The 24353-nt window shown below is 56.0% G+C and overlaps 1 protein-coding gene across 1 annotated transcript in view; it reads left to right on the forward strand.

Moving 5' to 3' along the window:
- Nucleotides 1-24353, forward strand: part of LOC119096449 (CUB and sushi domain-containing protein 1-like) — a 40720-nt gene that overhangs the window by 1202 nt on the left and 15165 nt on the right. Inside the window, 2 exon segments of the mRNA XM_037219356.1 lie at nt 8788-8902; nt 19339-19397. Of these exon segments, the coding sequence (XP_037075251.1) occupies nt 8788-8902; nt 19339-19397 (174 nt within the window).

Below are 24353 nucleotides of genomic sequence, written 5' to 3' on the forward strand. Positions count from 1 at the left end.
GCCGAAGCATCAGCCGACCCGCAAATGGCACCATCACGGTTGAGTGTCTACGCCTGACGGTCTGGGCGGTGATTTCGCTTCATTAGAGGTCGTTCCGCACGTCGGAACGTCGGCGCACGTGCCCTCGGGCGACAACGGGACCCGGAGCGCGCGTCGTCCCCGCGCGTCGTGCCGCCATGGTGCTGCGTTCCGCTGCGCGATTGCAGTCGCCAGGTGACTGCACAAAGTGAATCGAAGCAGGGCGCTAGCACCAAAGCCGCCAGCGCACGCTGCGCGACGAGAATCTGCTGACGCCGATTACGGCCAATGCGTCTGTGGTGTTTTGTGCCGGAAGCAGACAGTGGAAAGCGTCCTCACTTCGGTCTCTAGAGGTGTCCGTTGTGACCAGCATCATTAGTGTCAAGCCGCTTGAAAAAGTCCACAGACCCGGAACTGTAGGGTTGTTAGCTCAGCAGTTTAGGCATTCATTGTAGAGTGGACACATCATCAGCAGTCGTTCAATAAACAGAGACAACGAAAACCGGGCTTCCATTCCGCTTCCTGCCGTGATGGCCCCGTAAAAACGCGCCGGACGAGCCGGAATAACGGCGCCCATGAATCCTGCGCGGCCGCGTCAGGCCGGGGCTCCATTTGCCGCCGCAGTTACGACCACGCAGCACGCTCTCCGCTGCCCGGGCCGGCAGCCGCGTTTTTCCGTCGCCAGCTGTATGATCGGCCGCGCCCGTGCCGCCGCCGCCGACACCACCGCCACCGGCGCCGCCGCCACCGCTGCCGCCCGCGCGCTATAAACCGCCAGCGCGCGTCTGAATACTGGCCGATTTGGGTCAGAGAAACGAACCGTTAGCGCGCGGCCGGCCGCCGCAGGTCCCGCCGGCCGGACGGGGGCGCGCCGGCCACGGTGACCTATGCAGATGACCGTCCACCTCGAGTCCAGCCAGCCTTTCAGCCGTGGCCGCCGGCGCGGCGCCACGACACGTCGGTTGCTCCGTAATTTGGGGGCAATCTCCTCGCTGTCGGAGATGGTTTATCGACCATTGTTCCGGTGCGATCCGTGGGATCCTGTTATTGATCTTCCTCGCCGGGGAAGGCCAATTTTCTCGACCCATGGCCGGCCTGGCGCCGGTTACGGGCGGCATGGGGCCTGGGTCAGACGAAATTCTTCCCTTCGGATAAGGACGCAAAGAGGCATGCAGTTAACCCGCAACAAAAAGAAAGCCACCTGAGAGATACAGATACGTTCGGGCCTACCGATGTCTATCGATGCACGACCCAGGTAAATTGGGCGAGAAAGTCTCAACAGTCAGCTGCCAACTACCTGCGCTGTTATCCCAACCCATTGTGACCCTCTCGTATAAAGATAGAATCACCATGAAGTGGTGTCGCCTGCGAATACTGCGAAGAGCTTTATTGCTTGCATCCTACCGGTATGTTCACTTATTAGCCTCTTTCCGGACCTGGCTGCACGCCAGGTCCGGCCAAGCCGGTTTCGACGGGTGCGAAGGCTCGTGATGCTGGCAATCATGCCGTCCTACACTCGCTGGTTGGTGTCCTTATACAGCATGGGACGTGACCCGGTGGGGCGCGTGCCGGCTACATCCCGGAAGTGTGTGGACAACGCTGGTTACCGCAGTCGGAATGTGTGACGGTGCGCTGGAGTCTGCCTCCGTGCAAGGGCGCTGCCGTATGATTACTGCACCGTTTACTCTAGTTTCATGGCATCCTTGCACGTGAATATTAAGATCGAGGAGTTCTCAGTTCACAGTGTCCAAGAGATCATCTCAATCGACGCTGTAAGAACGCCAGACGGTGGCCACTTACCCAGATGAAAAAGTCTCCAGGCATTTGACCTCTGTCGCGGCGGAAACCTTGCAGCAATATCAGCCAGATCTGCCCCCAGAAACCGTCTGGGACAGTTCAGCAATCTTTTCCGTGACCGACAACACTCCTCCGACCGGCGCCATGTCGCAGCAGCAGGCTGAGGGTCCGACAAAAACCGGAATTCAGCCACTTCACCCCGCGTCTGAAACCACACCGTGTGCAAGGCGTCGCCGTCCACCTGCTGGCAGTCTCAATGAGACGGCGTTCATCGTGCGTTTGGTTTAGCATCATGTTGGTGTAAGGGTGGTGCTCTTTGCCGCAGTTTCTATGCATGGGTGTGTTGTTCACACGGTTTCCTGCTGGGGAGACGTCGCCTTACGAGCAGGGTCGACAGCCCTCCAACCTCTCGTAAGACAGAGTCGGCGAGCATATTATTTTGTTCACTATGAATTTTTTTGGAAGGCTCCAAAACCTATGGCGTGTCTGCTGTACATATTTGGTCAGCGGCGGTGACGCGGTCAGGAAATCCAGCCATGACCACCAACGTGATGTAATCATCGGGAGCAGGCACCAGCTATGAAGGATCGGGTGTGGTCCGGAGTGATCGTGTCACAGGAGGCCTCTGTCACGAATGAAAGAAGGCCTCGATCATGTTGGGACCCTGGGAAAAAGGAATTCCAACCCAGTGCAGCAGACATATTAGTCATAGAGCTAAATTGTATGGTTTTCAAGGGCTCTTCAGCGGAATGACCTTGCTCCGACTAAAAGAAGGTCCAAATGATGTTGATTGCAGATCCACGTAGGGCAAGGGACGAGACCGTAATAACGTGAGGGTTTTGAGTGATGGAGAACCAAGATACGGCAGGGTGTCCCACCTCCTAATACTGAGTCCTTGTTGCGTTACGATTTCTCCTGTACTGCAGAACTGTTGGGTGGTTGATATCCGCGTTACTGCAGGGCACCCTCATGATAGCGGATATCGTTCTAATTGGTAAGGCAGGGAGTTGGCTCTCTTTGGGCTAACAGCAGGCCCTCTTTTGACTAACTGGAAGGTTTCCTCCCATGATTGGGAGCGGGTATCTGTCGCCGCTGTCGCAGCCTTGTTCTGATCGAGGGAAAGCCCGGTCATAGAGGGTATCTCTATGCTCACATGGATACATACCTTATATAGACATATTTCATACCTATGTGAGATGGTTTTGTGGGGCTATATAGACACTGGTACCGTGGGATCTTACCCGTGCTTGAGAGCGTTTTCACATTCGTCCCCGAGGCGGGAATACAGCATTCACCTGTACTATAGATAAGTCATTGATAACTTTGTATGTTAGAAAAGTGGCTAAATTCACCGTTTTTGATGTTTCTTACAAACTGGCAACGCCACAGCGCTAAAAAAGTACCACGTACATGCGTCTCAAAAATGTGATATCATGACATTCTATACGGGATATTCATGCTCAGATATATCCGTCCCCTTGAGGTCTTCCACGACCCCCCCCCCCCTCCCTCCCCACCCTCTTTTGGTATATTGGTCTAGCAAAAATTATTCAGCGGAGACCATGCAAAGCATGTCTGTTTACCCACCGATAAGTTCGTGACGTCACCTATGGTTTACCGTCCTTGGGCCCGTCCCGTTATAGGCTTGCCACGGCTTTCCGAGCCCATCGCATTGCTTCTGGCCAGGCAGCAGTCAGTCACGTGACCACCCGTTGCCGGGCGCCGGACCGTCGTCATGGCTACCTGGCGTGCAGTAAGGGCACATGCGCCCTGTTCCGCTTCGGCTGCCGTGCCCCAGTTGCACGCGCCGCCGCCGGGAAGGCCCGCGGCCGCCGCCGGCTGCCCGGAAGTCCACCGCCGGTCACGTGGTCTGGAAACGCGGGAAACGGCGGGTTGTTCCGGCTGGCCGCGCCCGAGGCCTTCATTGTCTCATGCCTTGGCTTGACTGGACTTCGTCAGACCGATAGGCGGTGCCTGCATTCCAGCGGATGGTTTCTAGGACAGGATCACATGCGGGTTTGTTGACTGTGGGGCTTGGCGGTGCCAACTCGAGGGCCAGGCAAGCCTCAGTGAATGGAAGTTATCCAGATTCAACGCATATCATCTGTTGTCGATCGCTCTGATTGTACGGACGTACATCCTTTGTCAGTCTGAAGATGTACTCCGGTCAGTCTTACAATCCACTGCGGTCAAGACGCCAACAAATTAGCTGCACTGCAAGGTGCCAAATCTAATACATTCACCGAACGGTTTTTAATGCGCCAAGTGCTGCTCATTGGCTTGTGGAGTGCCTGGCCGCCAGCGGGGGGCGCCCATCACGGGTCAGTGGTGGCGCGCCGCCCACCCATGCTCCACACGAGTCACGTGACCGCCCGCGCCGCGCGCCACCGCCGTCACGTGACCGCCCGCAGCCCAACCATTTCTAGGTCAGAGGTCATCGGGGTCAGTGGAGCCGCGCGCCGAGGCGTCCGGCCACGAGCAGGCCACCGACCCGGCGCGTCGCTGCAGCGAAAGTTGACGAATGAGGCTTATCGCGTGCCGCCGGCAGCTGCCGCCGCGCCACTGCGGCGCCCCGAGGGTCAGCTGTTCTGGCTCGCCCAGCCGCCGTGTCGATGCGATCCGGGCTCGTGCGCCGGCTGTCGCGGGGGAAAGGTTATGTTTCCACCTTGCTGGGGGCGAACGGCAGATGGAGGGCTTCGCAGCAGCTGGGTGTGAAGCGGGCAGGGGTTGTTTGTTTTTGTGGCGGCGACTGTGTCGGCGTTGCGAAGCCGGTCCCCGCTCCCGCCGTGGCGACATCCGGTGACTTCTGGACCGGACTACACTCAATACGGTGGGAGTGAAAAAGGGTGACGAGCGTGTCAGCACAGACACGTGAGTGACGGGCTATCAAAACGACGTGACTCCTTTCAAAGGGCGTGTCTAAAGGAGAGGCATTGTCGCGTGGGGAGAAAGAGAGTGCAGCAGCACGCCAGCTGAGTGTGAGACGTGAACGACTGAATGCATTGTGTTTGTTCACATCGTGCGTCGGGAGCAGTTCGTTCTCTAAGCCTTGTCACCCTACCTTGCCAACAGCTGGTTGTCTGTTTGGCGCCGGCGGGCGTGTTACCGCACCAGCTGCAGCAGCGGCGTGTGTCTGCGGTCTGCAGGGCGTGAGCCTTGGTTCTGGCCGCTGCCCCGGTGCTCCTGATGTTTTAATTTAGGTTTGAGAATGAGGTCATAAAACGTGCGCGGCCTTTGGCTTTCCGGAACGTTACCATTTCACGCTATCTTGGGCTGTCCATGACGGCTTATTGGAAAGGAGTTATTTTAGCAAAGACCCCTTGTACACAGACCTCAGTTTTTGCGTTATGCTTGCTGCAGCGAACGTTTTGGAACGATTGCATTAGAATGCCCGAGGATGTCCTGCAGCGATTACCACTGGTCACTCTCAGCCTCTCTCTGGGATATGGCTGGGTGTGTCTATTACACATTTTAACAGCGGGCACACAAATAAGCTGTCAGAACTGTTCATAACTGCTGGGAGGTCCCAAAATATATGCACCAAGAGCGGCGGCCCGATGCCTTCTTCGGACTGGGCGTGTCTACTTCAGCGGTGGTTAATATGGTTACATTACGCTGCTCTTGCTAAATGGCAGCGAGTAGGCTCTTCTATGGTAACGCTGCTGCCCCAGCTAAACGGCATGTCAGTGGGCTGAAATAGGCACGCCCTGTGTATGATATGGCACGGACGTGGCTGGCGCGATAGGACGCAGCTGTTTCGCTGCCGAATCATGTGCGTACCTGCCTTTGAGCATGGACGGGAACGAAGAGCGTAGGATATCCCTTTATGAAGTTTTCATGGCTTTGCTGTCGGTGACGCATGCCACCTTTCTCAATAAAATTAAGGGGAATATGGGGCCGACTTTCATGAAGTCAGCATTCATGTGCACACTGGCGTTACCGGGTTATACGTGTTTTATTCGGACTGCGAAGTCAATATTTGTTACCTTCAGTTTGAAATCATTATTTTTGGCGGAGCTCTTCTATTGGACTCATCATGCAGTCTTTTTTGTTGAAAAAACTTCTGTATCTCCAACCACCTACAGTTAAATTTCAGCAAACTTTACAACCAAGATGGACTTATGATGTATTGTATTATGGCACAGTAAGATTTTAGGAAGCACAAGTGTTGATAACGTTTTTTGCAATCCAATGACGCCATTGCAATCCAGTGAAATCCTGCACACTAATGTTTCGACGCCACCAACCAGATCATCTACCATGTACTGCAGCTGACTTGTTCCAGGGCCTTCCCCAAATCTGTCCTGTGACTGGATTCGGGCTCAAGTGCACTGGTGGTGGCTTGCCATGTTTGGAAGTGGGTTTGGGCTCTTTTTTTAGGTTTTGAAAGCCATTCCAAAATGATTGTTCCAGTGTGTCCCCCTGCGTAGCACCTACGCACACACGCATACTCTTATGCACCTTCTGCCATGTGCAGTGAAAAGTATCCTCGGGAAGTCTTTGTGGAGGCTGGATGTTAAGGTGTCTAAGATGGCACTCCCTCTTTTGACAACTGCATTATTGAATGCTTTTTTTAGTCATTTTGCATCCGTAAAAGACAGCCGATGTCATCTTCTTCGCTACGCGACCCATGACAGTTGTCTGGGGATTCCTGGCTCTTGCCAGCGGCTGCTGCAGCAATAATTTGTGTAGAAGTCAAGAATTCCAGCTGCATGCTATTTTGACAAAGCCTCCATAAGACTACAGTTCAGTAGCACATTTTTGGCAGCTAGCATTCCGCATCTGGGCAAAAGCTTTCATTTTTATGCATGCATGTCTCCTAACAATTGTTCGATTTCTTCTCTGCTTGCTCATACAAGCACCATCCATTTTATAGTGGTCACGTGGCAGCATCTGTGAGGTGTTGCAAATCGCTTGTTTTCCTCATCTGATAGTGTCACGGATAAGTCAGTCTGTCAAGCGTTTCACGCTTTCTTACACTGCTTTGGGACAATTACCTCTGTGAAAATCGCTAGCCCGCCTGTATCTACAAAGTATAATCGATTTCGGTCGCCTGGAAACTGCGCCGAAGCGAAGGCATTTCCGGCCCTACTCTGCAGCTGCCCCTCAGAGTTGCCCGTCACTGTCGCAGAATCACCACGCAGGCCAGATCAACGCATTAGCCCGAGTCCGAGTCCCTGTCAGTCCGAGAGAGCAACCCAAGATGCTTGCCAGCAATTCCAGCCAGTGGCTGAGGTCACCCAGCCGAAGCGGCGCGATGGCCCGATGATCAGTCAGGGTCGGAGTCAATCCGGGGTCCCGACCCGAGGCCAGAGAGCCAGACCGGGCGGCTCGGCGACTCCACAGCCATCAGTCTCCCATGAGTGGGCCGCCACGCCGCCTTGTTACGCGTGTTCCCGCGACAGGGAAACCGGCGCGCGCGCCGCCGAGCCGGGTCCTGGGAGTCGAGCCGCGCCACCGAGCCGGGTCCTGGGAGTCGAGCCGCGCCGCCGAGCCGGGTCCTGGGAGTCGAGCCGCGCCACCGAGCCGGGTCCTGGGAGTCGAGCCGCGCCACCGAGCCGGGTCCTGGGAGTCGAGCCGCGCTCGGCGGAGAAGAAAGCGCCGCCTTCACACCCAAGATGGCTGGCTGGCGCCGCGCGCCCGCCGCCCGCAATGCCGACAGGAAACCGCCGGTCGACGCGGTCAAGAGGGATTTCTTTTTGTTGAAAGCGCCGCCGGTGCCAAGAAGCGACCACGCGGAGAAACGGGCCGGCATCTGCGGTGGTCGGGGTCGGCGGCGCCGACCACTCACCGCGACGGCGGCCGCACAGCCGCCTCCGAGAGATTCGACAGCCCGCAGTCAGGGAGATGGCTCACAGCTGTGTAGCAGCTGCCAGATGCGATACAGTGCGTCGCAGCTGCGTTGCTCTTAGCGCGCATTACTGAATAAGGCATGCTCAGAATCGTGTGACTTTAGTGCCGCATAAAAAAGGTAGAAGATCCCGTCTTTTCCTCACTTGCTGTTGGCTTTATTTTCTTGATGTCAGAAATGGCCGGTGCGTGGTGCTCCTTCTGAATCATCTGTAGATACTAGAAGGCAGAGAACCCGTAACCGAGAACATCGACTCTGAGTGGTGGGACGCCACGTTCTTTATGCACTATGCCAATGCTGCTTCTTCAGATGGTCGTCCCGTGACGCCATGGCAGGCACAGAACGTGACGTACCCCACAATCGGCACCAACCAACGTCCTAGTGCACGCCGTTGACACACGGATACAACCATGCGCCTCCAGCCAACTTCTGGGCATCGGACAGCTCGTCGGACAGAGCCCTCTGCCTCTGAGATGGCGCTCCGGAGCTGCGGGTCCGCCCGGGGACCCGGACCGCTCGTGGCTCCTCAAAGACCGCCGAGGACTAGCCGCGCGACAGATGCGTCGGCTAACGGCTGAGCCCCCGGCAGCCATGTGTTCGATTAATGGATATGCAGCACAGGCGCTGTGGCGGCTAATGCGTCCGCCTCCTCGCGACGGGGCAGCTGTTCCAGCGCCAAGCCGGTGCCTCCAGAAGACGGGCGCCGTAGCCATGTCGATCAGTCAAACGGCAGTCGAACGACAACTTTTGCAACGACAACTTTTGCGTCTGCCGCCGCCCGCCTATACTTCAGAACTTTCCCGAGTGTAACATCAACTGGGTCAGCTAGGTGCGGCTGGGTGAGAGCGCCCACCGTGTCAGCTATCTGTCTGCCGCACCATTGGCGACAAGAGATATGCTGTCTATTTGACGGGCGCGTGTGCTCCGCAGGGTGTGTCCGCATCCGGCGGTCAGAGGTATGCTGTCTATTTGACGGGCGCGTGTGCTCGGCAGGTGTGTGTCCGCATCCGGCGGTCAGACGTATGCCGTCTGTTTGACGGGCACGTGTGCTCCGCAGGTGCGTGTCCGCATCCGGCGGTCAGACGTATGCCGTCTGTTTGACGGGCGCGTGTGCTCCGCAGGTGCGTGTCCGCATCCGGCGGTCAACCTGAACAGTCGGGTCGAGCTGAGCACCAAGGACTTGGCTGAGAACACCATCGCCACGTACCAGTGTGACGCCGGCTTCCTGCAGCTCGGGTAAGCGCGTCACGGCTGGCGCGACCTCCGCCTGCCCCCTCCCCCCCCCCCGCGCTCCGTCCCCACACCTCACCGTTCGGCGTCCAGCTCAGTGTTGTGGAGACCGGTCACCCTGTTGACATCGGGTGCACCCGTGTCGCGGGCCAGCATTCAGTGTGGCTTTATGGTGGTAGTTCAACAATTTCTGCTCGGTTTCTGCTGCTCAGGTTGGCATTGCAGACTTCGTGAAATATATTTTGTGGTGCCTACAAGAGGAAAAAGAGGAAAGCTTTGATTCATGTTAGACTAGAACTATGATGGTTGGTATGACTATGAAAGGCTATGCCTTTTGGAACACCTGTCATCACCGAAACTAGCACCGCGTGTGCAGTTTGTCAAAAGTCGTCGTACTGGGATAACCAGGCTCATCAGTACCTTTGTTATGCCCATGGGGACACTTGTACATATGGACACCATGCATACAATACAAGAAGTGCCCCTTTCGGTTGTTTTGGGATAGTCAAGTACTGCACCTCGGTTGGGAGATAAAGCTCGCGTTTGAAGGTAGCGGTGCAGTGCAGTGTATCCCTCCGTTTATCGCATTGATACAATTCTAAAACGAGGTAAGTACTAAGCGATCTTGCCTATTTCCTTCCCTTGAGCGTTCATACCTGCCCATAATCCATGAGACCGCCAGTGTTCACAGCTTCCAGACCCCGTGATGTTGAGTGCCCGATGTGACCTTGCATTTCGCCTGCTCTGGAGCGAGATCGCTATCAGTGGGTCCGAGCAGCAGCTAGCGTGATTTGCAGTGCAATACACAGTAAAAAACGACTGCCGTCCACCTCACGAACTTGGAAAGTGGTCACTTTTATCTGCTACTTGCAGACATTCGTTTCTGCTTGAACTCCCGCCGGAAATCCATCAATAACACTGCAATGACATTTGAAGGGGCCTTAATAGTTGCGTGTATTATGAATGGAATGCACTTGATACCGAAAGCGTTATTGATTGGCATTGTGGTGGGCAAAAGGTGAGTGTGTGCAACCGCGTTTTATTCACCACCGATGCACCGAGGGGTTTGACCGCACGCAGTCTGATCGGTGTCGGTTCTGACAGAAAGTTATGATATCGTTCTTCAAATACATAGTCTTCCTAATCAGGCTGTCTAAATTTAATGCAAATTGCAACGTTTATATATGCTTCGTTTAGTATGGAATCCATTTCTTACAGTTAGACAAACGACCTAAAAATTATTGGATTACCTGCCATAGATTGGCTTTAGACTAAAATAACTTTTGGACGCGGATTTAAGGTTTCAGGTGTAAAATCAGCACCAGACTTCAACGTCCACGACTGCTACGCATGGCACGTGCTTCTACCAATCTGTGGGTCACTAAAATTAGTTCAGAAAACGCAGATCAAAACAAGGGCCTAAAAGTAAAAGCCACGGCGCATTTCGATGCGAAACGAAAGCTCGATGCACCGCAAAGTAACAAAAACATGGGCCCTGGCACAGAGGGAGGACATGTCTTTCTTCTACTTTTCCAGAACGTGACATTACGTATATGTCGTGGCATGGAAAGGAGCTTTTTCAAAAGCTTTGATGCCCCCTCCACGTCGCCAATATCTCATTCAAGGGCGAATCTGTGGGAGAAAAGGCGCTGTACCATTAACACGACGTCGTCAGTAGTCCTGTCGTTACGCGTCGAGCGCACGCCATGGGAACTGTGACCAGTCCGGTACAAAGTCGCTGCACCCCACCCCTCATACAGCCTCTCCCGCCCCACTGAATGGCGCGTGCGGCATTATCAGCGCGCCGAGACGTTCCCGGCGCGCCGGCGACCGTGTCGACACGTCACGGCGCCGCGACAGGACCCGTGACGCGTGCCGCCCGGCCGGGAGCGGCCGTGATTCGGAACGGTGCTTAGCCGTGAACCGTGAGTCAGGTGGCGGCCCCCGGCGGCCTCGCGCGGAGGGCCCGCCCACACGGGCGGCCACACCCGTGAATGAACGTCGGCAGGAGCGCCGCCAGGGAGGGCCTGGGGGAAGCCGACTCTGTAGGAATATGCTTGGGTCCCTGGCGTCGAAGACCAATGTATTGTATCAATCATTTTGCACCAAAACAAAGGATTTGGTCTCTTCCCCTCTCCAGTATTAGGAGCCCTGCCCTGGTAGCTGGTTGGCTCCGCAAAGCGCCAATTACTGCGCGCCCCTGCGCCCCTTCACGGTAGCGCTGTGAGGCGACTTTGAGTGGCTATCGTCAAGCTGAACCAGCACAGGCTGGATGTCGTTGGGTTATCAGCGGGTCGGTAGCAGATTTATTTTAGGAATGGGATGTTTTGTGCTTTCGGCAAGCTCAGTGATGGAACCCTGGACTTCAGATCAGAAAAGAGGACGTTCAAAAACTGTGATTTGTGGGCTTTCCAATGAAACCGTGTTCCTGGTGGATGACTGCGGGGGTTCATGACAGTTCGAGTAAACGCGTATTCATCGCACTCTAAGGCTGTACTCACCGCTCGCATGGCATCCTTCGCCACGATCTTTACAACTGGCGGCGGTCCCGACCGCAGTCGGCAGAAGCCCACCGCCGGCGCGTCCCTCGCGGCAGATCCGCTCATGTCAGGGGAGCTTTGCGGGAGACACGAGCGGCCCGCTAATCCGTACAGCACGCCGCTCTGTGACAAAACCCGCTGGTCGGGCTCAGCACGACGGTGGGGAGCGTCATTTGCACCGAGCCAGGCCTTGACCGAGCCGCTGCAGCCCGTCGCCGTGTGCCGGCGCGTCGGTCCGTCGTCCCGTCATGCTACGCGGCCGAAGACGCTGAAAAATGCGCGATGGTCCACCGTCTGTCCGGAGTTTTACGGTGCTGCTGCATTGTCGTGGTATACTCGCATGTGGCCGGTGATGTTTTCGTCGGTGGACTGCTTTGTGCGTTGAGAACGGGTCGTTTATTTCGCATGTGACTACGCAGGTGAAATCCACGGACGGGCCCTTAGTGCGTGTGACTTTTTCCTACGGCCGCAAATTACTGGAGCAAACGTCACGCCTTTCTCCTACCACGCAGCAAACGGTGCACCCTGCGGACCATGTTGGGGGTGGTGCGTGATTCATCAGATATTCAGAGCTGATGAATAATTATCCAATGGAAAGTGGCCTTGGCTGTGTGGAGCAGACCAGCCCGCAAGCAGCGAGCGCGCGTGAACAGCTCTTTTCCTCCAGCTCCTTCAACCCGAGAATGCTGATACCGGCTGATGGGAGAACGGGAGAGCACCGATATGGCTCCAGCAAGTTGCCACGGATCCTAAGGGCGGCACGATGAAACGCAGCAGCAGCACATGCCATTTTGTCCGGAGCCTGGCCGCGTCTGTCAGGACCTTGTTAACCGCTGTATGACATGACCACGTGACTTACCACCGGTGCGTGACGGTGGCACATGCCACTGTGGCCCGGCTGTCAGCAGTCGAGTTAGGCTGGCAGCTTAATGACCGTGACGGACGAATGTCGTCGTGATAACGCCGCCACTTTGAAGCTGTTGCGTAATGTTGCGTGGCGTCCGGCGATGGCTAATGCGCCGGCCTGCGAGCTGTGCTCGGTGTTGACGTGTTATTTCTGTCAGCCGTTAAATGCGGTGCTGCCCATCCATGACAGACGCAACACCGGTGCTTGCAGTCTCAAAGCCATGAAAATCTTGATGAACCACGCAGCTACCTTGATACTGCAGGCTAATCGCCTCTGTTTCTTTCTCCCATGCCCTGCAAGCAAACCAGTCATTTGGAGATTCTCCGAGGCACAAACAGTCTGCTAAATCACACCAATGACCTCGCCGCCGCCACCCTTGCTGGTCGGGAGCATGGCCGCCATGTTTGTCACGCGCGCGCTGACATTGGGACGCCGCGAACAACATGGCTGCTGGCACCGAGCCAAGACAGCTCGTCACGAGGTTGCCGCGCGTCGCACCGCCGCGCGGTGATCTCCGTCGGACAGCGCCGCTGAAGCTGCGGCTGTGGAGTTATACCAGACGGAGCGTGGCCGGCGTCACTCGTCCCCTGAAACGCAGGTCTGCCGGCGCGAACGTCCCGTGCCTGTCGTTACATTTTCCCGGAAATGGGTAATCTCATGGTGGCAGCGCCGAGGAATCTCACGCTGGCCACGCCGACCTCGCCGCACAGTCCAGTGCAAGGCCCCATATACCGCCCGGTGACGACGTGCATGCGCCGCTGGGAACCGGGCCGGCCTCGCTTCCGCCGGCGCGATGACTTCCGACAGCTAGCCTGAGGACGTCCGGTCCGGCCGGGTCCGGCTGGTCCGGTCCGACGGTCCGGTCCGACTGCGCGCCGGTTGTGGTCTGCAGCGGACCGGCTGGCGACGGCCGCGAACGGGTCGTGTGTGCGGGAAGAGCCGGTGGCTGGTCTCAAGCAGTAGTAGACGGACGTGCCCGCAAGTCCCTGGCCGGCATCGGTACAGTAACCTGTGGCTTTAACATTGGGAAAGGCTGTCAAATACCATGATAATCTCAGGACGAATTGGACCAACTGGCTATAACTGAATCTATCACCTTGGTCTAGCCATTTCGAAACGACTTTTCCGACCAAGACCCGGATGCAGCCAAACTTCTAAAATTTGCGGTGAACTATTGGTGCGGTTTTGCGGCCGTTATTGTGCACCCATTACCGTCATCAAGCGTTGCACGTGGCCTGGTCTTAGGGCGTTCCACAGAGCCACTGCTGTGCAGCATGGCCGTAGCCTTCCGGCGCCAGCTCGGCCTCTGGACTCGTGGCGGGCCGCGATGGAGCACGCATGACTGGCGGGGCTGTTCCGCTTCACTGCGGCTGACCTGCTCTGGTTTGGACAGGTCATCAGGGGGAGACGGGACGGCTCGCCTTTTCCTCCCTGCCTCAAGGAAATCCGTAGCTGCCCATAGCTTTTGGGTGAATGCTTCTTCCCGCACTATCCTGTTAAATTATCCTTAAGATTTCCGGCAACTCACCCTGCATCGCTCACCACGACCAGCTGGACCGCGGCGGCGGCGGCTTACGGTCTGCGTTCTCTAAGCCGCTGTCTACGGCCGTGGCTGCCTTTGGACCGCATGACTGATGCTTGTTTTCATCACCAAGGCTGGCTCGTTCGTCTCGCGCGCTCGCGCGTTGCATGGCCCACGCCTGTTTGTTCGGGCGGCGCTGCTCCGGGTGGCTGGGGACGACGCGCGTCAGCGGCTGGGGTCGGCCCGGCCTTGGACCGCCTCACGCAGGCGCCGCCGGCGAGGAAACGGCGCGAGCCACGCCCTGGCGCCGCCCCGCCCGATCCACGCCCGGTCAGCGGGCGTGAGCGCCGGGGTCAGCTGACCGCGGCCGCTTCCGGGACGTCACGGGCCGGTGGGGCGGGGCGGTGAATCCGACCGGTCCCGAGAGGGTTAGCTGAGACCGCGTGCGTTAGACCGTCGATGAATGGTCGCCGGAGGTTTTAATCGCGCTGGTGGACCGCGGTGAAACATTTGGGTCCCAGGTTCCAGGTGGTTTAATGCTAAAGGCGGCCTGAATTCCTCTGCGATTTTGTCTTTGTCCGTTAGGGACCCAGCAAAAAACGTCGTAAATCCACCCCGACACTAAGGGGCGGCCCGCGACTGTAAACGTGAAGGGTGTTACCAGTGGGCACTGGGTTAAAAAAAGTGCACAAAAAAATGCTGGAGGTCAGACGACAATGAGAGGAGAAAACTCTCGCGGTAGTCAGCTCAGTGCGCTGAGGCAAATCAGTGGGAGATGGCTCGAGAGGGATCTTACCGAGTGCTTACAGCAATGCACACTTAGTGAGGGTTGACGTGAGCCGAGCTCCTAAACTCAATTGGCGATAGACCAAAGAAGAACAGGTTTCCCCTACGCAAGGAATCTGGGCGGCTTCAGTGGTTTATGGCGACACGTTGGTGATATGGATCAAATATTGATGGCACCGAAAAACGCTGCGAAACCGGTCGCTCCGAAAGCTTCACCAGCGGATGTTCGTCTTGAGGTCGGGTTGTTCTCAACTGTTTTAAATCGCGTTGACCAGAACCAAAGTCTGCTCCGGGAGTCAACACCCTTGTCTTGGGTGGCTGTTGTTCGTCTTTCTACGCCGATATAACCGTGGACTCGTGACACGACTACGGTTTTAGTTGGTCATGCGTATTGTGGTGAAGGGTAGAACTGACAATCAGCCACTGAGCATGCATCAAACTGGTGATCATCGAACTGATTGTAGCTGCTTTCCGGTAATGCACAGCGAGCACGTTCGTTTTAAAGCGTCGATTACATTGCATTCCTCTGTAGGACTAGATCCAGATGAAAGGCGTTTGCAGTGTACGCTCCGCGCGCCTCCTACCCGTAGTCCCTCGCTCACAAGCCGCTCCAGGCAGTGCTTCACTTCGGAAATCCGCTCTCCAGCGGTGTGCCGGGCTGCGACATCGTCCTGACGCGTCAGCTATAAGCCTGATCGATGAGGCTGCTTTTTGCCGGTGCAGGTGACCGGCCGGCTGAAACGGTCGCCCTTTGCCGTGACATTACGATTCTCGCTGATCAGCACCCCGACAGCTGGACCCTGGAAGAGGAGGTACCGTTACGCCGTCGCCCTAGAAATAGCCTGCGATGACCGCTGGCAGTCCGTGCCATGTGCTGACACTGCGAATGACGCATGCCCGCCAGAATGGCGACGGATGCGTGCTTGCTGACGTCACTTCTGATGCCTGTCTGCTGACCTCATCACGGATATATCTGTTGTTTGCAAACCGGCGCACACCGCCGTAAGAAGTCTCAGCGATATAATTCGTTGTTGTACCGCCTTGCGCAGGTTTGCTACGCTAAGGACTACTTTATATCCTGCTTCACGCCACCGCAGATGGGGCTGCACAGTTTGCCCCTGATCTAAAAGCCAGACATTCCATTCTCGGAATGTGTGTCACCTCCTCGCTGACCGGACTCCACTTCACACCGGCCGCGGCGACTCCCCTGCTCTCCGCCTGCCCGCGCTGCCCCGCTCGCTCCGCCGCGCCACGCGGTCCGGGCGGCGCGGCGGGGCGGCGGCCGCGTCCCGTCGCGTTCCGCTCCGCATCACGGTCCAGATCGCTGTCCGAGGCGGGCCGAGACGGCAGCTGCCGGCCTCGTCCCCTCGGCGCACCGGCCGCATCCGCCGACGCCGGCCCGCCCACTCCGCGCGCGGGAAGAGCGCGCCAGACCGTCTCGAGGCGCGCGGGCGGGGCGCGCGGCGGCAGCTAGGGCGGCGTGACGTCCCGGCGCGAGGCTTTGATGGGAATTTCACGCGTGGAGGACGCGCTTACCGTGGGCTCCGTTTTCCCGGATTGCGACAGCGCGTGTTCTGCAAACCTGCCTTGTTAGAGAGTGAGTGAAGGCGCCCGTTGTGCCCTGGTGGGGAGCATGGCTCACGACAGGCTGCGCCATTCCGCGTATTCTTAGTTTTTGTTAGGCTGCATGGCTATGTGCTGTTATGTTTTCCTACATATTTATTCTTTTAATTTCCGTTCCAATAAACGTACGACAATGTCGATGACGTGATGCGTCCACCACAATGGAAATAGTGCGGCACTCAGGGGAGCTGTAGCTGAGTTCAGGAAATGTTGCCGATCGAGGGCTGTTGGCGACGACCCCATTCAGGACCGTCCCATGCCTTCATCACGCGAACCTCACTTGTGGTTGCTATGCCACTATGTAACGGCATTATAAGTAATGATACGTAATGGCCCGCAGAATTTCTGAAAATGGCCGGCGGAATTTCTGAAAATGGCCGGCGGAATTTCTGAAAATGGCCCCAACGTGACAGCCCTGACAGCTTTTTGTACCGAATTATGGTCAGGAAATCTATGTGCGATAAATGGATCATCTATTTAGTTCATGTTCGTCCGTCCAAGGCCACCTGTTGTTGTATAGAACCTTCCTTGAAATGATTCATGTAATATGAACATCAAAGTATGAGCATGCATGCCATTGCCACGCGCCATTGAAGGTCGGGATCACATTGCTCCTTGTCCTTGAGCTTCCTCCGACCATGGGAGAGGCATACCACTGCACTTGGCTGGCAGCCGCGTTCCTGACACGCCTGGCGGGCCCCTCCGTTGAGAAACGGCACTCGCGCGCCACCCAAGCGGGACCCTTTATCAAATCCGCAGTCGCTCTGTGCTGGGGCCAATTCCTGGTCTGGATCCGCTGCTTGTGATGGCTGTCAAGAATGTGTATCTTGTTCTACCTGGTCGTGGCCTGCTGTTTGTCAATGCCATGACTGCAGTCATAAAATGACAGGAAGGCTGAAAACCGATGATGGTATCTGCATCAATTTTTAAGTCCGCGGGAATGCTGCATTCGGATGTGACCCGTACTTTTACGCATGACACTATCGTGGGATACTGAGAACCGTACCATGGATGTTCCTGAAGCATGTAGTCAATCGATTGATTGAATAGGGATGATCCTCCGTTGTAGATGTCCGTGATCTGGGCATCATTTGCGTATCTGGGTATCACCATGTTTTCAACTGGCTTAACTGCACTTCGCAAATGCTGGTAATCAGCCAGCCTGAGCACTCGGGATTGGCCAGGCTAGATTCCAGCCTTACACGACCTCGGTGCGGTGGCGGCCACCAAACCGCAGCCTCAGACCGGGCCGCAGCCGCTCGAGATCGTTAGCGATTGGCCGGATCCGCCAGCCGAGCTGGTCTCGGAGTGAAACCTGGCGAAACCGGCCAGGCGGCCGTCCGTGCGCTGGCTCCCACGGCCGCTGCCGCCGCCGCCGCCGGAGGCTCGGCCCCGCGTGAAGCACGCGCGCGGGGGCGGGCGTCACGGCGCTGGGGAGGTGTTCGCCCGTGAGGGCCGAGTGGTGTTTGTCTAACAGGTCGATGTCAGAGGAGGGGTGCAAGGTCGTGCGGGAGATTTGGTGGGACAGTGGGCTGTCAAGGAGAAACGGTGTTCCCTTACCCATAAGGGTATTGAAACAATCGAAAACCTAACAGCTTACCAATGCTGTCACAAATCCCAGCGCTCTGTCGCGTACCATTTGCCTCGCCGGTTTTCTGATCACTCATCACCTGTTCCTGCCTCGCGGTTCGCTGGAAGCGGTTGGAATGTAAAGCCTTAAACACGCCATCAAAAATCCCAACACTCAGTGATTCCAATAATGTTCCGATGTGATTGTGTTGCATGTGCTTAAATATCTGCTGAGAGTTATTTTTTAAATTGGGTCTACATGTTACTTCATCATATGTTTCATTCGCCAGGCTCTGGTAACTGCCCGAGCATTTTGATTGGATGGATTTCTGGGATCAGCATCCACTCTGACCAGTGGTTTTTGCCTGGGCCCTGACCCCACATCCCATAGCGAAATCCCGGATCAACGGCAACATTTGGGGGGCGAAAGCTTAACCTACCGCAGTGTCCAGCACGGCCCGTCCTCTCCTCTAAACTTCGTCTGACCTTTTGGCACAACCGCTTCCATCGGCTGCCGACCATCCCAGCCAGAAGCAAATGGCAAGGGCCTTAAGTCCGCCCACCCTGTAATGAGTGAGCGAATTGGAATGCGGGCTCCCTAACTCAGTTACCGGGATGCACAGTGTTTAACTGTTAGTTGATTTGGCAGATATTGACAGAAATGTGCTGCTCTTGTTCCACCAGACGGCGGTATTTTGGGCCGCCAGGCTGTTGGAGCCGACGACATCGGCAGTGAGAATTCAGTGTAAAACATTACAGAATGGCATCAACAATAACACTGTTATTAAAACACCTCCATTATCTTCATAACAAACCACGCTGTCTTTAAATAAGCAAATAATGGTTGATGGTTGATGGCATGATGGCTCTTGACAGATGATGGTTGTTAGTTGGTTGATGATATGGCTATGATGATAGGTATGATTATGAAAGACTATGCTGGATGGAACACCTGTCATCACCGAAACTAGCACTGCGGGTCCAGTTTGTGGTTCTGAGATAATTAGGCCCATCAGTGCCTCTGTCATGCCCATGCAAAACACTCATGCATATGGACTCCAAAAGATGCATGCAATGACAATAGTGCCCTTTTTAGTCGTTTGGAGATAGTCAAACATTGCAATCACATTGCAAGCACAAGCAATCCCATGTATCAAATGATGTGACTTTAACAATATCACTGCAGTAGAAGACTTAAAGATGAAATACCTGTATCAAAAATCAACGAGAAACGGGTTCAGGAAACAATTCTCGAAATATTTTTTAAGTGAAATGTACGTTTGTCGGGAGAACCAAGCACTATTTATGCTGTCTTTCATCTTTGCTCTACCTTCCAACCGCGTCCAACCAAGCGCAGTCACCTAATCGATCGTGTTTCCCGTCTGTCACACCCGAGCCACATCGTGCCCTCCCCTCCCTACCGCCCCTCTCATTCACTGGGACCGTGCGCGGCGTGCCGGCACCCCAGCTGACACCGGTCCCCCTCTGTCGCCAGGGACGCCAGCCGGCTGTGCTCCGCCGACGACACCTGGACGGGCGAGCCCCTCACCTGCGGTGAGTGACCTTGGGGCGGACGACCGGGCCGTCGGAGGCGCTGTGCCCCCGAGGCATGGTCAGCGCCAGGCCGGGCCGGGCCGACCTTGGTCACATCCTGGCGAGGCCCGCCGCGCCGGCCAGCGCCGCCGGCGGCAGGGGATCGGCCCCGTCGCCGCCAGTGAGGCGGACTGACCTTGAGTGAGACGGAAAGCGCTCATATTTGGAGACGATCTGCATTAAATTCGGTGGAGCGGTGATGGCGTTCGTGGTGATTGTTCGCCTTGGCGACATCCGCAGGAGGAGGCCGTTCAGACGACGGAATGGATGGTAGCCATCCGGATTTCAAGGGCTAGGAAATGAACGGGTGATTCCAGGCCGTCATTATAAGCGCATTGTGTCGGAAACAAAGCAGCTAAACGGAGAGCTGTTTATCAAAGTGTCAAGAAGCACTTGCCGGAAGTTTTTGGAAGCTTTCTTGTTGAAGACCTCTAAAAACTTGAAGAAGTCTTTGTTTTGGAAACAGATGCAGAGATGGTGTGGTTAATGTGTATTTTTGCCCTTATTATGAGTAAAAAAGGTGTCGACCATTGCGACCATTGTTAGGGATTCAGGCCTTGTGCGCCGCCATTTTTCCGGTTGGTACAGCTGCGTGCCGCAGCAAGAGTCAGACGATTACCAGTACATGTGGGCTGAAAAACCATCCAGCATGAAACTAATCCAGTTGTCGAGTACAGCGGCTGCGTGAGCACGTAGTTTTACACTGGCGCTTACGCTGCCCGCGCAGTATCTCCGGTTCATGCGAGGTAATGTCCGCTGTCATCAACGTCAAGTGAGAGATTAGCACGTTCAATTTTTCGGATTAGCCTGGTTCGAAATGACACGCAGTAACACACAGAGTGGTATGTATTTGGCACGTCTCTTCAGCCAGTCGATTGGGAGCAGCGTGAATGCGCCGACTCTATTTGGCCCTCGGGGCTTGAGCGGGTTTACATAATGGAACACACTAACTGGCCAGATCGTAGACATAGGTCTTACGCATAAGTGCATTGACATATTTCTTGCCTCATAGAATGGTCCATTGCCGGGTGTCAAACGTGTATCGTTGCGGTCGGCTGGGCGACTGGTATTACATAATTGTTGTCGCTACATTCTCCGGCACACATGTGTTTAGTTCAGCTCAGACACATGTAAAATGGGTCCCGTGAGTTCCAAGAGCTCCCATATCAGGGCCTTGGTGGCGTCCGATAATTTGTGACAGGCCTTTTGAAGTTAAACGATTCGATGCTTGATGATTGGCCCCCAGTGAAAAACCCTACCTCCTACCAAAAACAAGATGAATAGACTTGGCATAAGGTCTTCGTTGCTTCTGAGGGGCCACTGTTCCCTCCACCGCCCCCAAAGCCCTCTGACTAACATTTAAAAGGCCGAACAACTCTACGAGGCGGGGTGCAGCCAATCATTCCGACGCTCCCACCGGGCCCTTGATCGTCTATCCCAACGAATCTAAGAGCCCCTCGGAACATAAGCGGAGAACACGTGCCCCCTGTCTTCCCCCCCACACCCACACACCCACACACACACCCTACAGACCTGCAAGGCAGACGCAGTAAGACCTGATGATACCTAACCTTAGTCAAAGAACTGAGCTGATCAACGCAGTGCGTTGTGGGCTGCCTCAGACGGCTGCACCGCCGTTGTGGACTGCCTCAGACGGCTGCATCGCCGTTGTGGGCCGCCTCAGACAGCTGCACCGCCGTTGCCCGTCACCTGAGGCGACGGTAGCCAGCAGATAGAGGGCAGATCCGATGGCCGGTCAGTTTTTACTTCGTTGACGTATGCTGTGGCTTGGGGCGCTGTTGGCTCCTGACGCCGATTCCTACCGGAGTCAAGTGGGCGCGACGGCAACGGCAACAAAATAATGATGGGTGAGTCATGCGCGGCATGTGTTCTGTACACAGTCCAACAGGCCTACATACAGACCAGCAGGCCTACACAAAGCCCAGCAGACCTATACATAGACCAGCAACACGGTCAGCGCGCACGCTGCGCGTGACATGGCGCCGTGCACCTGCTCAGCACGTGCCGTGATATGGCGCCGCGCACCTGTTCGGCGCGTGCCGTGATATGGCGCCGTGCGCCGGCTCAGCACGTGCCGTGACTGGCATGTGTGCATGCAGTGCGCGGCCAGGACACCGTGCCTATCGCCGAGGATCGCACACGGCGATAACCACAGTGAATGGAGGGGACGTGCCGTGACTGGTCCGCACCCAGGTAGCTAGGCCATCAAGGGCGCACGTACAAAGTGGCTCCCCGGTGGTAGGTGCTACCTCCCCCTTACAGCGCGCATTCGGTGCATTAATTTGACACGAATTAACGTTAAACAACGAGGGATTAGAAGAACACCGATAAGCATACGTATATCGAGAGCGTACAGTGTTGTTTTACGCCGGTTGGCGCACGTCTGTAGCGCGCCAAACTAGGTTTTAAATGAAATAACTTCGAGTGGTGCCCCGCATCGCCAAAGCCAGCATGCGCCCTTAGAGGTAAATCCCGAGTACCGCAAGCGAACAAGCTATTCGACCTGCACCTCCCACATATGCTTCCAGGACATGGACGATATGTGTTTCCAGAACAGGGTGCTTTCAGATCTTGTTACCATCTGGACACAGGGGTTGAATCATCACCGAATCCCAGAGGGTGGGATAAAGTTCCGAAAGCGACATCCGAAGCTGGGCATCGGCCGAAACTCTATCTGAGGCAAAAGAGCTTGTCTTTTTCAAGTGCCCAGGGGGCCTCGTCCCTTGGCCACCGGTGACCGGGCGGAGTCGCCGCGGCCCGCTCCAGATCCGGCCGCCGGAGCAGGGCGGCGGCCGGCCGGCCGGGCGTCCCAGGGCAGCCCCGCCCGCCGCCGTGTTTGGAGCGACCCGCATGCGGCGGGGGTCGGCCGGGCCGACCCGGCTGGCGGCGGCCGGCTGGAGAAAGCCCAGGGCCGGCAGCGGCCCGCGTCCCCAGCCCGCCCACCGGCTGGCCGCTCCGGAGAAAGTGATCGGCTGGCGGTGCACGCGCTCGATACACCGGGCCGGCGGAGATGACGGGGGCCGGCGGCGGCGGGGCTCGTGTGCCAGATGAGGTCAGGTGGACGACGTGGCGAGGCGAGAGAATGCTCATGTAACCGGGGAGACTCATTCGCTAGACGAGATGAGACCCGTGCGCCAAACGACCTAGGTTCACGTGCTGGGCGGAATGCAGCTCACGTGCTGGACGAGATGAAACGCACTTGTCAGGCGAGGTGGAACTCACGTGCTGGACGAACGCGTGATGGACAAGACCGGAATCGCGTACCACGTGAGATGAGGCTCACGTGTCCGATGAGACTGACGAAATGGGGCTGGCGAGATGAGACTGAGCATGTCTCGACCGAGATCCGACTGTAATCCATCCAATCTGCATCCAAGCTATCTTTCCGGGGTAGAGCTTCGGAGTTGCCGTCTGACAGTCAGAAACCATTCGAGGCAGCGACCTAGGGCCCAACTGAAATGGAGTTGAGCGACCTGTTCTATATATTATTTAATGGCATGCGTTAGGGCCACCACACGCTGTACAATGGTCGTGTTAGGGTCACCGCATGCTGCATAATGGTCGTGTTAGGGTCACCACACGCTGCATAATGGTCGTGTTAGGGTCACCGCATGCTGCACAGTGGTCAGGTGATAATGTTTCTGTTCAGGCAGCCTTTAGATGTGGCCTCGCAGTCCACAGTCGGAGTTTATCCCAGGCAGGACATTATATTCGGTCAAAAACAAGCACGCCAGGTAGGATGACTTACACAGCTCCGGGGTCTGTAGAAGGAGGCTGGGCCCCGTAGTTCACATGCGAGAGAAACTGTAGGTCATCCGAAGCAGGAAACTGGAGTTCACGTGAGGCAGGTCTCCGCTGCTCGAGACCGTGGGGGGGGGGGGGGGAGGAGGCTGGCGCGAACAGCCCCTCTCAACGGTTGGTGCTCCCGAAATATCTGCTCCACTTTTCGGACGCCTGCCTCCGCCGGGGGACATCGGCCTTGCTGGACTTTCGCCGACCGCGAACCAGGATACACGCAGATGGCGTCTGGTACGACGAGCTAGACGTGTCCATTCCACGCCTGCTGTTGACAAATGAGGGCCGGGACAAAAGACAAGGTTCTTTTCGACAGAGCCTTTCTCTATGCAGGGCCTAAATGACGTAGACGTGCCTTTATGTAGTTATCTGTAACCCTTTTTTTGCCTTGTTAGCTGTCTCTAATTTGCTAACTCGTTAGCAGCGCGCTATCGATTAGATGTCGTTGTAATCCGCACTACTCTACCGCAACGTTTGTGAAATAGATTCAGCCTGACATTAGAGATGGATTCCCTTTTTCTCAGAAGCTTTATTTTTGACGATCAGCTACGAGTGTCCATAAATTGAAAAAAACTGTCATAGCTTGTTTGCGTGGGTGTGCCGTTTTACACAGTGATGCACGGCAAAGAAACAAGTAAACACACCATTTTCAGGGGCGACTGCGCCACCCAAGCGCATCTGGCGCCGTCTGAGTACAACATGTGTGTGTGTGTGTGTGTGTGTGTGTGTGTGTGTGTGTGTGTGTGTGGTGTGTGTGTGTGTGTGTGTGTGTGTGTGTGTGGTGTGTGTGTGTGTGGTGTGTGTGTGTGTGTGTGTGTGTGTGTGTGTGTGGTGTGTGTGTGTGTGTGTGTGTGTGTGTGTGTGTGTGTGTGTGTGTGTGTGTGTGTGTGTGTGTGTGTGTGTGTGTGTGTGTGTGTGTGTGTGTGTGTGTGTGTGTGTGTGTGTGTGTGTGTGTGTGTGTGTGTGTGTGTGTGTGTGTGTGTGTGTGTGTGTGTGTGTGTGTGTGTGTGTGTGTGTGTGTGTGTGTGTGTGTGTGTGTGTGTGTGTGTGTGAATACGCGTGCGTATCGCGCAAGAAATGGACGTGTAACATAACGTGCAG

Source organism: Pollicipes pollicipes, unplaced genomic scaffold (genome assembly GCF_011947565.3).
Source record: "Pollicipes pollicipes isolate AB1234 unplaced genomic scaffold, Ppol_2.1 Scaffold_4295;HRSCAF=5057_pilon_pilon_pilon, whole genome shotgun sequence".
Taxonomy (NCBI): domain Eukaryota; kingdom Metazoa; phylum Arthropoda; class Thecostraca; order Pollicipedomorpha; family Pollicipedidae; genus Pollicipes; species Pollicipes pollicipes.